We start from the raw sequence: 17,648 nt of genomic DNA on the forward strand, positions 1-17,648 counted from the left end.
GCTATGCTCGAGGACTTAACAAAATAAACGCAAAAAGGGACGAAATAAAGCTTAAAAAAATTACTTTGATACAGAATTTTTATCTTAAACAAAAATTGCAGTGCCGTAAGTACGTGAGAGAATCTAAATCTCAAGTGCAATCCAGGGGACTGTATAAACCGGCGGCGGCGAATAGAGAAATGCACACAAATTGTTACTTCTTACTTCCTGGTTTAATCAAGGGGGACACCCGCCGTGCACCGTCGCGGCCCGCGCAAATTGAGAATAATGGATCCGGTGCGCCATTTTAGGGCTCCTCGGAAAAATCTGATTGTACCATTGCTCTTTCTTACGTACGACTGTGTTATATTTGCGTCGCTTTTCATTGCACTGATTATTTTGGATAAGTTTATGTTTATCAGCAGGTTTTAATTCAGCACTGGATCATATGAATTATTTTTTTAACCATTCCTGCTTACTATGCTATAAACGTGACGTGGCCACGTGGTTTGACCTGCTACGATGAACTTGTAGACATTGGCGTAGCAGTGCTACGAGTCGTAGCAACTGTTCCAAGAGACATGAAAAATCAACCGATGTTTTTTCGGCTTTTAATAAGTACAATATAGGTATATTTTTTTAGTATTTTAAACAAAATTATGAAATGATAGATTTGAAAATACATAATTTACATACAAGTTTAGTTCCATTGGTAAAAGCTTGTAATGTTCTATTCACGGCTTACACTACGACTATACCTTATCCTTATTGAAAACTTTGTATTGTGTTGTTAATCGTAAATTTTAAGATAAGAATGGTATTTAGTTTATTTATTTATCTTTTATATTACGTTGCATTTCAACATCTGATTTTAGAAATCGTTATAAAACAAGACAGTAAATGTCAAATTCTCAATTCACGCGTTGTTAGTTGTGTGGTTCCTGGCACCAATACAAAAAAGAATAGGACCACTCCATCTCTTTCCCTTGGATGTCGTAAAAGGCGACTAAGGGATAGGCTTACACACTTGGGATTCTTTTTTAGGCAATGGGCTAGCAACCTGTCACTATTTGAATCTGAATTCTATCATTAAGCCAAATAGCTGAACGTGGCCATTCAGTCTTTTCAAGACTATTGGCTCTATCTACCCCGCAAGGGATATAGACGTGACCATATGTATGTATGTATGTTAGTTGTACTTTCAGCTAGTATGTTTCAAAGCTCGGGTTTCGTTAATCGTGACTGATTTTCTCGTCGCGGATATTATGGCGCCGGTGTCCGGGCTGCCCTCGTCCGACAAGATCCGCAGACCACCTGCAGTCGCCGCCTGCCGCCGACAACCTCTCAAACCTGTCCCGCACGCCTGTCCGGTGCTGGGTGACGTTTTGTATCGATTCTGTTTATGCTAATGTAAACAAACAATTTTTACAATTTTATTTACTTTTGGAAATTATACTGCTGTTTTTTAAGGAACTAATGTCTGAGAATTTTATGTTGTAGGAAGTGTAATTATAATTGATAACAACAAGATATTAACAAGATTTATTTATATACTTATATATTTGAAACAAATTTCATACACATATTAATGACCGACTACGACGTGCGATTTCAAACTAGCGTGGCTCGTTATACTATAATATATAAAAATTAAAGGAAAGTTGTTTCTATTTCTCCGAAACTAAAGAGAATTTCGTCCGTTCTAATCCTGTTTTGCCTTGCAAGGTCACTGGACATATAAATATCCAAAAGCGAATTTCGGCCGGCTTAATTTGCACCATTTAACACCGCCAAAGTGCGGAGCGTGCCTTTCGGCGATCTTCGACTATATTCGCCGGCACTCGGAAATGCTCGGAATTAAAATTAATAGCGCGCGAGCGCCGGGCACGTCGGCCGGTCCGGTACTCGTCTCACTCAGGATTACGTCGCGCGCTCCGCTGAATATGTAACTGCTGGTGACTTTTAGGGTCGCTTCAGACTATCGGGCTGAGCGCAATATTAAAAAATATGTGGCCTTACTAGGCCAAAATCAAAAATTAAATTTGATATTTGAATCAGCCACATAGGTAACTCTGGGTTTTTAATAAGGCTCTCACCTTTACAAGCATGTGAGAAGTATGGAAGTTATGAAAATGTGATTTGTTGGCAAGTGGATCCGGATGCGTACAAGTCTTCCATACAAGTGTTCCGTACTGGATAACGTGCCATGTTATTCAACGTTACTCTGTTTTATTTTTGTTTAATAATATTATTATAAAGCTTAACATTTGATCTTAAGTTTAAATTGATGTGATTGATCCATCACGCGTGATGTATTCCATGGAGGTGGGCAGAGACTATGTTAAATACTACTTCTTGTAAAATAAACATTAGGGTATACATTAGCATCAATCTATATAATTAAGTATATATTAAGTAGGTACCCTTACCTATTATTACATAAAATATTATTTTTTAAATGCCCATTTGAATTAAGTTTAAATTAACGAATTCATATTGTTAGAATTTTTTAAATCAAGCTTTATTTCTTTTAATTTCATTAATTGGTTTTAAACACCACCCCAACGTCTCACTCTAACCAAGTCCTCCACACAAACTCGTATGCAACCTTCACAGAGCGGCATTAAATATGGCGGTGGGTCATGTGTGAGACACCGGAGCCCGCGGTCGGGTGTCGACAACTAATTAGGTGCCGACAATTACTCGCTAACGACCGAAATGTGAACCCGGCGAGAGCTTATTAACTACCCGACATGCAGCGACCGATTGCGGTGGGTTTCACTGGGATGTATTGCAAAGTTGATTTTCAAGATCATGTGTTTGGTTAAAGATCGAGAGTCATAATCGGCCAGAGGAAATTACACATAACGACTGATGCAAGATATACGTAATATAAAGAAAGCCAATATCGCCCCCTCTCCCTCCTTCCACGTCTAACCCATGCAAGGAAGACATGCCCAACTGAAATGTGAACTCGGCGAGAGCTTATTAACTACCAGACATAAAGCGACCGATTCATTCTGCAGCGCCGTGTGTGTGTAGATGTGATTGCGGTAAATTTCACTGAGATGTATTGCAATTTTGCTGTTAGACATTCATGTTTTTACAAGATATGCAAGTCATACTCGATGCAAAGAAAGTAACATTTCTCCACATACGTACACACACACGAATTCAAGTCTTTATTTCTAAAGGGGTAGCAAGAGGCAATAGCCACAAGACTAAGGTCATATTTGGCTGGAATGCTTAGTAATGGAATCGAGATTCACATATGGTGTCAATTCCTATTACTTCATCATGACGCATTTATACACATATGACTGATGATGCTGAGAAATAAAGAATAAATATTTAATTAATTTTAACAGTGGAGTGCACAACAGAATCATACCCCAGTATTCAGTTTAATCATCCCATCAACGAAGAGGACATCATAAATAAGCATATTGACCGAAAATGCAATTCATTCAGCAAACAGACCGAATCAATATTCGGAATCAGATTGCGCGCTCACGGTTTTATTCGTATAGCTTTCAGGTACAAACAGTGCGAATCTCGGATATAACTCAATACGGGCAACTGTCCGGCTCGCCGGCGCAGGCCCGGCTAATTTGCATTTTGATGAGGCCGACCGGCGACACTGATACAATAAACACGTCCGGGCACGGTCCGCGAGGACTTGCTTCTGCGACGTTTAACCGTGTACACTGATTTATACTTTCTGGATGTTCGAAGTATAAATGTGAAATTAATACATTGTATCCAAAGTAATTGACTTTATTGCTATTGTTTGCCGCCGTAAATTTAGTGCAATAGTATTTAGTACTTGTGATTGGGGTTTTCAGTTTGATGCGGTCAACCGACGACGCTAACACGTCCGGGTACGGTCCGCGAAGACTTGCTTTCGCGTCATTTAACCGTGTACACTGATGTAAACTTTTTGCATGTTTGAAGCGAATTTCTAAACATGACGCATGTTTGGCAATCATAATCCTCTTGGCCTTAGTTCTGGTTACGTCCTTATCTCTCTTGAGCTCGAGTTAGGTTTTCACAAGAAGGAACTCCCGTCCCATATGCGTGCGCAACCTTTGCAGGAGATCTGATCCACATTGAATCATGGTTACACATATAGTTGCAAGATTATGCAGGTTTCATTACCATGATTTCTCTCATTGTAAGAGCATTAGTGAGCAATTAGGCTGATATTCTTCACTCAAGAAAGCTTTTTTTTACTTGCATTAACTATAGAACTTTTTATCATATCTTATCTAGCATAAGATCTGTGGTGTTGTTCGTCGTATGCTCAATTAACTCTTGCTTCGAATTATATCCGAGTGTTGATGGGTAGACAGGCACGAATGCGAGAAACTTACCACAGCGGTCACTGTTTTCAACTTCTCTAATTTGATATTAGACAGTTGCTTAGTTGTCTGTAAATGTCATTTGATATTAGAGACTATTTAAATTTCAAGTTTCTAAGTGACCAAAAATTTTTTCATTTTTTTTTTGATCAGAAGATCTCAAATTATAATTGAAATCACTTCAATACTATCCAAATTAATACCTACAGATTGTGTAATATAGCCAAGTGCTCAAATATGCAAGACTAATATTCAGTCTCCTAGAGACTTCCATTGTCCCTCCCTTAGTAAGGTTTTGCGATTTCATTAATTAGCGTGTGACTTACATCTTTTAATTTTGTTGTTCCCAGGTATGGAGGCAATCATGTCAGAGTTTTTCAATGACACCACAACAGCTTTCTATATTATACTCATCGTGTGGATCGCTGACCAGTATGACGCGATCTGCTGCCACACCGCCATTGCCAAGAGGCATTGGTTAAGGTAAGTTACTCGTATTAAGATAAATGTTGGTTTCCATCACGTTACATACCATCAGGTAAACGTTTTATTTAAGTTACTTTTTTATTAGTATTTGGTCAATTTCGATAAACTTTGAAAAATTTATTGACGAATATAATATATGACTTAAATTTTATATTACTTTGCATGGGTTAGTTTAGATATCAAGTACAAGTTTCAGTATTTAGAAGCACATGTTTATGACAAATTTTACAAGACATCACTTTATATCCCTTAATTGAATTATAGAGTAATTCCATAACATTGATGAAGTCAGCGGCGGCCCATAAAGTTACGTACATGACACATAAAACTTTAATAAAGACAACTAGCCAAGGATAGCAATTATTGTGTAATTCAACAATAGATATTGTTATTAAACAATAAAACTAGATTTGACTACAGGAGTAAACTTCAATTATATCTTAATAAGTTTGTTGATCACTTCAGAGCATTTTAAATGTTAATTTATACACATTGAGATGTTTCGGATGAAAATTTTCATAAATTGAAACAAGACAAGTAAAATAAACCATAAAATGAAATACTCGTATAGGCTATTTAACGTTATTCAACATTATATCACAACTAATAAACACAATTCCAATTTTTACCGGATATTGTTTAATATTTTCTCAGATAACATAGAATATAATGTAGATGAAAAGAAAGAAAATAAAACTCGGATTAACTTTAACTCGTAATAACTTTTGTATTAGTGCCGTGTGGTTCCCGGCACCAATACAAAAAAGAAAAGGACCACTCCATCTCTTTCCCATGGATGTCGTAAAAGGCGACTAAGGGATAGGCTTACAAACTTGGGATTCTTTTTTAGGCGATGGGTTAGCAACATGTCGCTATTTGAATCTTAATTCTATCATTAAGCCAAATAGCTGAACGTGGCCATTCAGTCTTTTCAAGACTGTTGGCTCTGTCTACCTCGCAAGGGATATAGACGTGACCATATGTATGTATGTATGTAAAACTCGTAATTTATAAATTGTGTAGTTCCTGTAAATCGTTTGCCCACGGCAACGTGCCGTAATATAATGTATAACTACATTATAAGTACACAAATTTAAAAACAAAGTTTTAATCACAAGTTGCGTATTCATGATGTGTATTTCTGAAATCAACAAAAACATCTCATATTAATTGTCGTATGTAGTAAAAAATTGTACATCTAACTATATACATATATAAAAGAGTAAAACACACACACTGATCAAGAAATGTCAAAATTTTCTGCCAAATTTTATCTTTATTGGCGCAGTAGGCCAATAATGATAACATTTAGCAAGAAGGTAGATTGTAGCTAGGAGACGTCATCTATGGATTTTTGGAAATTCTCACGGGAATGGGAGTTATCATGATATTTCATTTTACGCGGGTGGAGCCACGGGCGCTCTCTAGTCTGAAGTAAATATAGAATGACGAAATTGCCCGAAATGGCGCAAACTTGAAGAGTTTACTGCTGCGGCAGGCGCCCTCTTGTGTTGATGAGTTTCGGTTTTAGCACGTACTTTGATGGGTGGCATGTGACATAATCTAATATAATAGGGGAGAGCAAGGGACAATTTTAAACGTGAGTGTTATATTAAAAATTTGAGAGGTTTTATTGAGATGTACATTCTATTTGTTCAAACGTCTTAGTTATAAATTACCCAAGTCAAAAGACATATTTTACATTGAAGTTACAATTCTGTTTGTTGTTATTTGACCTATTGATTTTGTAGGTCTTTTATCTCATATAATCCAACTTGATTACTAGTAATTATATTAAAGCTTTGGCGCCAACTGCTGAGAGTTTAATCTGTGGAGAAAAAAAACCAAATCCTTGAATGCTTAGTACTTGTTTATCTTATAATTGTTTTTATGTATGTATGTAACATTCATAAAATCACACCGATTTTCCCGGAGGCAGAGACTATATCCTTCCACTTGCAACGATCTCTTTCGCTACGTCCACGTTCATAACTCTCTTCATGAAAGTCGGGTACTTTCGACCTGACTCTTAACCAGGACGTCCTTAATTCGATCAATATAGGTACATACATTCGTTCGTTTATCTTATAATGAGCTGGTCAATGCAACTTTATGTCTATAACTCGCGCCCTTCATATCCACCCCCTTAATTACGAAATACGAAAAATATCTACCTCCCTAAAACGCGTATAACTGACGCAATAACATCTCTTATTAAGGGCGGCGATAGTGGAGATCTATTTTTATCCCTGTTTCATAAAGGGCGTAACTATTTAAAGCCGTGGGTGTGTTGGAACAGAATATAAATATATAAAAAAAGATATCAAGGGTGTTTGTAAGGATGAAAGACAGCTTAGCATTGGCATTCGGAGTTGTGGTAATTTTTTAAAAACTATTAAACGCCCTACTCGTTGCCCTTTAAATTTGTACAGTTTTTGACAATTAAATTTTTTTATACTTAAATTAGAAGAACTTAAATGTGGCAATGCTTAGTAGCAAGTATTATTTGCGCGCTCTATATAAAATTGATTCTCTTTGGCGACAATATTAAGGCACATATAAGAAAACTGACCTCGGTCGAGTGAATAAACCTCTAATCGAAGCCGCGGGGGCCACGGGCATAAATCAGTCTCCCCTCGCGATGACGCCCGGCGGAGCCTTCAATTTGGCACATCCTTAAAATGACACACGAGAAGGCGCCCTTAACGACGCGTCGACTCACGCGCCGGGATTATATAAACAATATCCACGCTTTAAATTAAGATGATATGGCGCGTTAAATTTAGATTTCGAATAGGTTACAATTTAGTACGTACATTTTTCTCGTAGCAGCTTCTTAATTTGCTGGGAAAGACTGCTAGGAAGAGTTGTAACACTAGACTTCAGGCGTAGCATTGCTACGACTGGCTACGGATAGTTTACTGACTTATCAAAAACGGAACTAGGAAGTCAATTTAACCAATTAGTTGTTCACTCAAAAAGCCTTGTATTAGACAGTGATCGCTACTGCCACAAATGTTAGTGATTTGTTGAAGAGTATAATACTGAGTTCTTCAATTATTCTTAAATGTCACAATAAACACATTCATTTTGTTAAGACGAACCACGTACAGGATATGTTACGTGGTCATCTAAATATAGCAAAGTTATCGATTCCCAGATTGATGGCAAGGAACATGTGATGATGAAAATTGGATATGGTATTTTAAGTTACGAAGACAATTGACTTAAAGGTTTACTAAAAATTCCGCAATGTGAGCGCTTTATCTCTGGTATCGTAGACTCATCGTATGAATAGTGCTATTAGTTACAATTATGCCGGTTTTTCTGTATGTGCTATATACATTTCGATAAATTTGGGATTTATTTAATTTTAAACAAGAAATAAGTGTTTCACAGCACAATCGTTATTACAGGGCCAATACAAATTGCTGCCACCGTCCATGTAATAGCAGAGAATAAATGAATTCATCGCTAGCTAATTTCTACCCGTAATTACCACCGCAAAGAATTTCAAGCGCGTCACGTGACACCCCGGAGTGGTCCCCAGAGAGTTATCCTCCAATTTCTACGTCCATGGATCAGAGGTTGGCTAGAGTGTCGCCGAGTGAAAGCAATCAGGGCGGCGTCGTAGACAAACTGTCGGGGTGGGCCTTAATTGGCGGTCGCCGAGATTTATGCGGGGAGCGGGTCGTGACGAGCCCGGACCGCAAGCGTGGCCGGCCGCGACACCGCCGCGCCGTCACCGGCTCGGACCTTCGACTACTTACATTGAATTCGAAAAAAAATGTTCAAAATATTCATCACCCCGTAACGCGTTTTCGATTCGCCATGGTTTTAAGGTCCCTGTTCCCTGATACCTGTACCAGCTTAGAGATTGTCAAGGAGACATAATATTTTGAGATTGCGAGGACCTTAGACCTCATGAGGTCTTGCAAACCATCAAGCAGATTGAGTCCAACGCACCCAAACTGCCAATAAAAAATTTAAGGGTAACAGATTGAGGTCATACGCGCGGTCAATTAAAATTAAAATTGAAGTAAATCGTAATGAGCGGTATTAGTGCCAAACAAAATACGATAGCGAGATATAAAAACTTTCGCATTTGTTATACTGGGAGAGTATTGATTTTGCGAATATCCTATAGCAACATTTTGAAACAAAAACATAATATGTTATTCCGATATATATGTAAGTAATGATTAGAAGCAAAAACAAACTCCCGATTATTGTTTTTATCGACACTAGACGGAGCATCCGATTACACTTATAGGAATAACATTTATTTTACTGAAGAATTTAAATCGCGACATGTAATATTGGTTATCACATGAGATGATCTGATTCAAAGTATGATAATATTGTGCATAAAATCACCCAACCGTGAATTTATGAAAATATTTTTCATTTTCCGAGCACTGCTTTGTCAAGTACGTAAGATAGGATATTGCATACTTTTAATGTCTTTATTACGTAACGGTAATTTGATCGCTGGCACAAATGCAAAGAAAGCTTGTGCATACATCAGTAGATCTAAATTGACAAAGAACTCTTACTATTTACGCAGTGACTCAAAGAAGGTTTCTTAGTAATATTGTACGTTGAAAATTCTATAAGCTTATATCATTTTTGCTTTAATGAGAATTTTATTTCATAGCATACTTAAAGTATACTTAAAAAATGGTTTGTCTTCGTCGATTTTAATGTATGAGTGTATTTATGATAGAGCTGTTTACATGTGAGTACATAATTAGGACACATAGAAATTATCTTTTTTCGGCGTTCGTTGCCATTGCGTTTTTGGTATTTCTCCTCAGGGGAAGGGTGCGGGGTCCACTCATGATATGACCCAGACGTGGAAAAGCCAGCTAAATTTAATAGTAATCTGACTTCATAGAGATGATTGTTGATACTAAAATTTTACTTTTTAAATTCATCGATAACGAAACTCATTGAACATTCATTGGATGCTAGAATAGTGATCGAAACCAAATTTTGTTATTGTGACTGTCAATGTGTAATGTATATTCAACGCTGTAAAAACTATGTGGGTCCTTAGATGGAGCGTGGTCCCTTCAGACGTTGGCGTTGTTTTTGCGGGGTAAAAGAGGCTAGCGGGGGCACGGTCGCACTAACCCCCGCCAGGGGGAAGGGGGTGCGGTGCCGTTTTCAATTTGCTTTATTTGCGCTTGTTTTAATAGCGCTCAGTCCTTATTGCCGTACGGACGACCAGCCAAATTGCTTCGTGCCTGTACGCCTTTTGATTAAGGAGGCGCACGCTTCATGGAGCTAGGCGTTAAATAAAGTTAGCCAAAGTGTACGCACGATTAGCCTGAGCTGAAGCATGCCAATACGGCACTTGGGCAGTCGCTTCGAGAAATAAATAGGCATTAAGTGTATACTTTTTGCCTCTTCGTATCCGTAATTAAATCCGTGCCTGTTATCCACTCGCGTGTAGACAAAAGTTACATATAAAACTAGAGTACGCCCGCTGTTCCGTCCGCGTTAAAATTAAATACCGTGGATTTCTTTTCTAGAGGGAATTTCGGTAAATCCGTTCTTAATGCACCTCCAGACCATATAGGGAACCTACATTCTATATGCCAAATTACAAATCTCAAGTCCCAGCGGTTTGCGTCGATATACTAATCAGTCAGTGTCCTCTTTTATTATAGGTATATTTAAATAAAATGTATGCAAGAAATGTACTTTTAGGTTGTTTACCCCATTACCAAATCAAGTCATAACGACGTCGGTAAATAAAAAAGACATATTACTCGATTCAAATAATGGGGCGTATAAACAAAACATTATAACGAAACAGGAATGAAATGTCGACATCTGTAAACAGAGCGCTACATAAAATAATGAGCTCTAAACAAATATCAATGGGTACCAGCAAAGTGAAAATACAGGTATTTTGTCGAATGCAAGGCAATTCAACATCACTATGAGTCAATATCGTTTTAGTTATTTCGCAACGTTAAAGGTCTGTAATTAATTATATTGAACTTACGCAATCTTTTGTGTTTTAGATAGACACACATATTTGTGTGGTTGTTAAAATTAAGCTTGAAGCGAAATCGTAGTTTGGAATAAATCATCACATAAATTATTAATATTTACAGCACTGAAAAAGTAATTGATACGATGTTCGATTCTCCGAACGTGCAATTTTACATAAATATAGAATATACATTCAGTCAGAAAAGTATCGGGAATGGATTATTTATTTATGGTTCCAAATTCAAATTTTAGTTTTTTTTGTTGTTGTTAGATTGGCACAACTGTTTTCCATTTTGGCGCGGAGTTTGAGTTGCATCTGTTGTTTACATTAAATACAGTGCTATTTTTAGTTATATCATATCTAGTGTGTATTGCTAATTTCATAATGGATAAAACATCGAACAAAGAGTTTGTCTTAAATTTTGCATTGCCAATGGAATATCGTGTTCGGAGTCACTGAAAATGTTACAGAAGGCTTACGGTGAATCGACTTTATCAAAAACTCGTGCTTATGAGTGGTACAAAGCGTTCAAAAGCGGTCGAGATGTGATGGAAGATTTGCCTCGCTCTGGTAGGCCATCAACGTCTGCAACTGAAGTTAACATCGCTAAAGTGAAGGAAATAGTGACTGAAAATCCTCATTCAACTTTGAGAGAGATAGCCACCGAACTTTCTGTATCTCACGAGTCGATCCGTACCATTTTAACTAATAATTTGGGTATGAAACATGTTGCCGCTCGGCTAGTCCCAAAAGACCTGAATTTTTTTCAAAAACTCAATCGCATGAGAGTCGCTGAGGACATGCTAGAACGAGTCAATTCCGACCCAACATTCATGAAACGCATTGTTACTGGTGACGAGACGTGGGTTTACGAGTTTGACATGCAAACTAGTCAACAAGCTTCGGAGTGGCGCCTTCCAACTGAACCGAAACCGAAAAAACCACGCCAAAGTCGTTCAAAAGTCAAAGTCATGTTGACTGTTTTCTTTGACTATCGCGGTGTTGTGCACTCGAAATTCTTGCCGGAAGGTCAAACGGTAAATAAGGAATATTATTTGAGTGTTATGCGGCGTTTAAGAGAGCAAATCCGACGAAAAAGGCCAGATTTGTGGAAAGGAAATTCTTGGATTTTGCACCATGATAATGCACCTTCGCACAAGGCCATCATTGTGAACGAATTTTTAACCAAACACTCAACAAATACCATCGAGCAACCACCATATTCACCAGATATGGCTCCAGCCGACTTTTTTCTTTTTCCTAAACTCAAATTACCACTTCGTGGCACCCGTTTTCAATCGGTAGAAGACATAAAAGAGAATTCGCGGCGAGAACTGACCTCAATTCCGGAAACAGCGTTTAAAAAATGTTTTGATGATTGGATTATTCGTTGGCGTAAGTGTATCGTTTCTAAAGGAGCATATTTTGAAGGTGATAAAATAAATTTGGATGAATAACAAACAGTTTGTGTATTATTGATCTTTTCCTGCTACTTTCTTGACAGAGTAGTATATTAACTATTTCTAAATATCGAAACCCAACTTTTTTATGTGAAATTTGATTGTAGAAAACAAAAATTTATTGTGGTGTGGTACAGAGGTTGATTTTATCAAAATAGAAACAATAGGACAAATTTTAATTAAAACCGATAAATTGATACTTCGGTTCACTTTGATATAATGATAATGAGGCACCCAATGAAATGTTTGCCGCGCACTGAACAAATGATGTTGGTGCAACCTTTCAATAAGCAAATTAATTTGTATGCAATATCGGCATGGCCGTGTACATACTCGTACTTTTCAATGAACCATCGGTCACCCGCTGAACACACTAATTAGGAAACCATTCTGTCGCAATCAAAATGGTAAAAGTATGTTTTATTTTTTGTTTTAAACGTATAACCTAAAGTAACACATTTTTTCTAGAGGACGAGAAGGACATCCTGACAAAAGGTCAGGTCAATAGTACCCGATACTGCCGAGCTTGCATGAAGAGAGTTATGAATGTGGATAATGCGAAAGAAGTATGCAGAGATATACTGCAAGTAGTATGATACTATACTATAGTTGCCACGAGGGGTAAACCCCTCCGGGAAAGGCGTGATTTTTATATATGTAAAGTATTTATAATAATAAAACTCATTTAATATATATATTTGTAAAGTGTATTCATATTTGTATATTTTTATAAATATGTATATTTTTAAAGTAAATGTGTTTTACCAAATTTAATCACTAAATTACTACATATCTTGAGCTAAACGTAGCTTTCAAGTTTTGTGACTATTGACTATGAGAAAGTCTTAGTGTGTGTATTGTGTCCGTTAGGTACCAAAAACGAATGTATATTTCTCCAACCAACTTCTACCGTTACGTGCAGTTTCCTTATCCTCCTGTCTGTTGTCCGTGATTTTGTAGGTTATCTAAAACGCTTAATGTTTATCTGGCGGTTACCGCTATTCCTCGTCGACACGGGCGCTCACCGGAGCGTGTAGCAAATGCGCGATGACGGCTGCTCGCAAGCGTTAATTACGCTCGACCGACTCGCGAGGACTAGGGGATGATGTCCACTGGGAACGAGCGGCAAGAAATCACCTTGTTTTAAGGTATTTTTAGCTTTTCTAATGTACAAATGTTTTTGTTTAATATGAATTGTTCTACTTAGAAATGATCTAGATACTGGCGATTCTTCTTTTGGGCATCGTGCTAGCAACCTGACGCTATCCGATTCTAGAAATAAAAGATTAGAGTCTCGAGAATCTTGGCTCTATTCTGTAAGGGTGAAAAAGATTGTTAGTCTATGCAAGTATTCATATTAAAAAAAATATAATAAACATACCTATCAATATTTTGCTACAAACCTCCGTACAATTAGAGTTCAAGTGAGGGCGACATAGTGTCGTCACGATTAGTCGGCCTCGTCGCCCCGGCGCCTGAGCGTCGACGCCGCAGCCTCATTTGCATCTCGACGACCCCGCCTTCAAACCAGGCATTGTCACATGGTGGGCATGCTGCACAATAGATCACTTGTGTCATATTTGACCATATCGAAAAAGCTATAATTGTAATAAATCAAAATTCCAGTGTTGCTTGTGTCTTAATCGCAAGGTGTCGTGATCGGAGCGCTTACGCATGGGCAAATTTGATAAAAGGTTGTGGTTGCGTTCTCTACAAGACTGATTTTACTTACAAGAAGCGATTTCCGTCTTAGTAACCTTACAGTGTTAACCTAGCTTTGATCTGGTTACTTCAACTGCTTGACTACTGTTTACAAATAAGGTTTGTCAACTTTTTATCTTTAATAAAGCTTTAATTTTGTTTCAATAAATGACAAAAAAATCGTCAAGTCGAGTCGCAAAAATACGGTTTTTTGCCAAACCGCCTTCGTTTAGGGCTGCCAAGGCGTCAGTGACTGTTAGCCCGAACATCCGAATGCATAATTGTTTAACAGAACAATTACATTAGGTAACGTAATCGGCCAGCGTAATGAAGTTAAGTGTATCTGTCGACGGATCAGCGCGGTACGCCCTCAATTAAAATCTCATTATGGTGCCGTAGAGTTGACAATGTCGAGACACGATTTGAGGATAATCTTGATGTAAAGTCATGAAGAGCTTGCACGAAGAGAGTATTGAATGTGGATGAAGCGAAAGAAGTAGGGATCGTGGCAAAGATATAGTATCTTTCTACCTCTATGGGAAAGAGGCGTTATTTTTTGTTTATATGTATGTAAAGTCGGATATTAAGTTGACCGACATCGTACTACTCGTATGATTACTTACTAATTTTATTCTTTTTAAAACAATAATTAATACTTACTTCATATATATATATAAATTAAAAGATAACTTAATTCTAACGTTCGCTGCCAGTCAACTTTGCGAAAATAGTTTCCATTAAGATTGTAATAACTGATTACTTTTTATAGTACATGACATAAAATAATATTTTTCTATAGAACTTAGTCGCTCAATAATCTAATAAACATTTGCTAACCATAAACAACGAATGCAGAATAATAAATTGAAACTGCTGCATACCTACATGAAAGCTATCTACTATAATGACGGTGTTTTGTTGCACGTAATTTTAATTGATATTCCATTAGTGGCTTCACATTTGCATGATATTTCACCAATAACACTATACATTGCAGTCACTTCTAAAACATTTGTATGTAGATAGCGTGACCATCGTCGTTACAAGGAGACTCGTTTACTCATTACTCGATTAAATGTTTCAAGGCCCCACAGAGTTAAGTCTTTAACTAATCCATTAACTTAAACGAATTTTTCGTCGTGTCATACGTTTTGGTCAGTGTAGCAGTGAATAATTAAAATATTTTTTAAGACTCATTAATACAATTTTCTTTTATTGTTACATTTAAAACTAGAATGAGACACGGGGTTCGTTCTTGCTACATTGAAGTTTTAGTTTTGCCAAATTGCCTCTCCAAAGCTTTCGAGTTTATTTATTAAAAAGCTCTTTATATAGTTTGTATGAATTTATGATGTCAAAACAAATAATTTACTTCTGTTCATGAATTAAAGCGAGGTCGTAACCGCGTATTTTCAAACTATACGTCTGAACGGCAGCAGACTGTCTTGTTCATTTGTATATCATTAACATTGCGGTCGGGCACGACGCGGCGCATCCCACTTGACACGTTATTTTCATAATCGACTGGTTCATTTTGAGCGCTATGAATGGAGGCGACATTGAATTTAACGCGACTTTAATGCTTCTAAAAATGCAGCAGATTAATTTCATTGTTTTATTTTATTTTTCTGAGGTTTTCACTCTTCTGAACTAATTTTATTTAATTTTTTTAATTTGACAATAAATTAATAACTTCATTAGCCTTTTTGTCATTTATATTTAATAAAAGGTATGAAAGATGTAATCTGCTCATTTGAAAGAAATATATTTCAGTAAGTTAAAATTATTAACCAGTCAAACATATTCATGCAACAACTTATATTATATAATAAAGCGTATGCGTTTAATCTTACAAATTATTTGTTAATGTTTGTATAATGTTTAATTCTAAAACAATGTAGTCACGACCGCTAACTCGACTGTCTACTAAATAATGGTCAAAATCATACAGGCGATTTGTTTATGTACATATGTTGAATTATAATGACACGATTTTGATGGCCCCGTAGTAAAACAGGGGGAAGGTGACGAGTGTTGAGCAAATCATTTAGACATGCTTAAAACTGACTTAAAAGATTTGTGTATATGTACAACATTTATTGTTAAAGTGTTTGTTTTACTAATATTAGAACCCGGCACCAATAGTAAACAGAATAGGACCATTCCATCTCTTTCTGATGGATGTCGTAAAAGGCCACTAAGAGATAGGCTTATAAACTTGGGATTCTTCTTTTAGGCGATAGGCTAGCAACCTGACACTTTTTCAATCTCAATTCTATTTTAAAGCCAAATCAGTATTTTCAAGACTGTTGGCTCTGTCTACCCCGCAAGGGAGACGTGATTATATGTATGTATGTAGAACGAAAATTGTTTTTGTAGGTGTATATATATGTTTTAACTCTTTACACAAACACTGCTAAATAGAATTGATCCCATTGAATGATAGGTATTATTGTTTACTTATTTGTAAACTATTGCACATAAAAATAAATATAACAAGTTAATAAACAGTCATTTGATTTAGATGAATATGTACACTGGCGGACGATAATTATTAGTCTTACGAGTTTAGAAGAAGGTTAAAAATACAATAGCAAAGACTTTGAAAGTGCCACGTGTTTCGTCAATTTACACAGTTGTTTATTTATAATTTTCATTGCGTGAGAATCAATCGAATATTTTACTCTAATCAACCTATACTTACTTGTTCTTCATAAAACACCAAAACACACGTACGAAATCCCCTCGCTGCGTATAAAGTAAGAAATATGCTTTCTTAGTTTCATAAAATATGACCATCGCACAAAGGATGATCGGTCAAGTGTTGTTTGCTGGGCTTGGCCGTCGCACCCCTGTTTAGACGCCTTCTTTATGACCGCGGCCCTACACCTCAAGTTATGAGTACAAATAACGTTATAGAACCTTGTGCAGCTTGGAAACTGAAAACCACATTCAAAGTTGCCAGGTTATCAGGCTTCATAACAATTCATTATTAGTAATCAACCCGGAGTCAAAATCTCCACGATTTTTTTTATTTGCATGGGTTTGTGGAAATCAGCTGATAATCCTGGCCATTATTAATATTTGAATGAAAGAAGTGTAGAAAAGGAGTAGGGGATAGATGAGTAAGAAAGACATGAAAATACTGACATAAAACGAATATAATATAATCAATGGTCTTAATCAACCTGCTCCGGCTAATATAAAATTAAAATGGCCAATGTGTGTATCTTGAAAGGCATTGGGAAAAAATCAATATGAGGGATCTACATGTACAACAGAAGACAAAAATGTGATTGTTAGAATTTCTGTCTGTATGCATGTACTCGTATCACGCGAAAACTATATATCTGATTAGAGAGAATTCGTTTTCTGATATGAGTTTGACTTGGTCCAACTTAATAATTGGTACATAAAAAATTCTTCCCTCACCACACCCATGTTTTTGTTTTTTTACTTTATTGAGCTTCAAATGTATAATAGTGGACTTAATGCTACTCGTAATAGCATTCACTACCTGTCAACTTATAGAAACAGCTATCAGATCTATAATACAATACAGGGGGTCGGCTTTTTATTGAGATTCTGTTTATAGTACACGAAGTCACGGGCAACAGCTAGTATAGGATATTATAATTATTATAGAAATTTCAT

The 17,648-nt window shown here is 36.7% G+C and overlaps 1 protein-coding gene across 2 annotated transcripts in view; it reads left to right on the forward strand.

Annotated features, from left to right (window-relative positions):
- The window catches only part of LOC106132760 (membralin), an 89,353-nt gene that overhangs the window by 38,531 nt on the left and 33,174 nt on the right, over nucleotides 1-17,648 (forward strand). For both annotated transcript variants that reach the window (XM_060949529.1, XM_013332282.2), the window contains exon 9: nucleotides 4,691-4,823. In XM_060949529.1, the coding sequence (XP_060805512.1) occupies nucleotides 4,691-4,823 (133 nt within the window). The remainder of the gene's footprint in view (nucleotides 1-4,690; nucleotides 4,824-17,648) is intronic.

The sequence above is a fragment of the Amyelois transitella genome, chromosome 19 (assembly GCF_032362555.1).
Source record: "Amyelois transitella isolate CPQ chromosome 19, ilAmyTran1.1, whole genome shotgun sequence".
NCBI lineage: Eukaryota > Metazoa > Arthropoda > Insecta > Lepidoptera > Pyralidae > Amyelois > Amyelois transitella.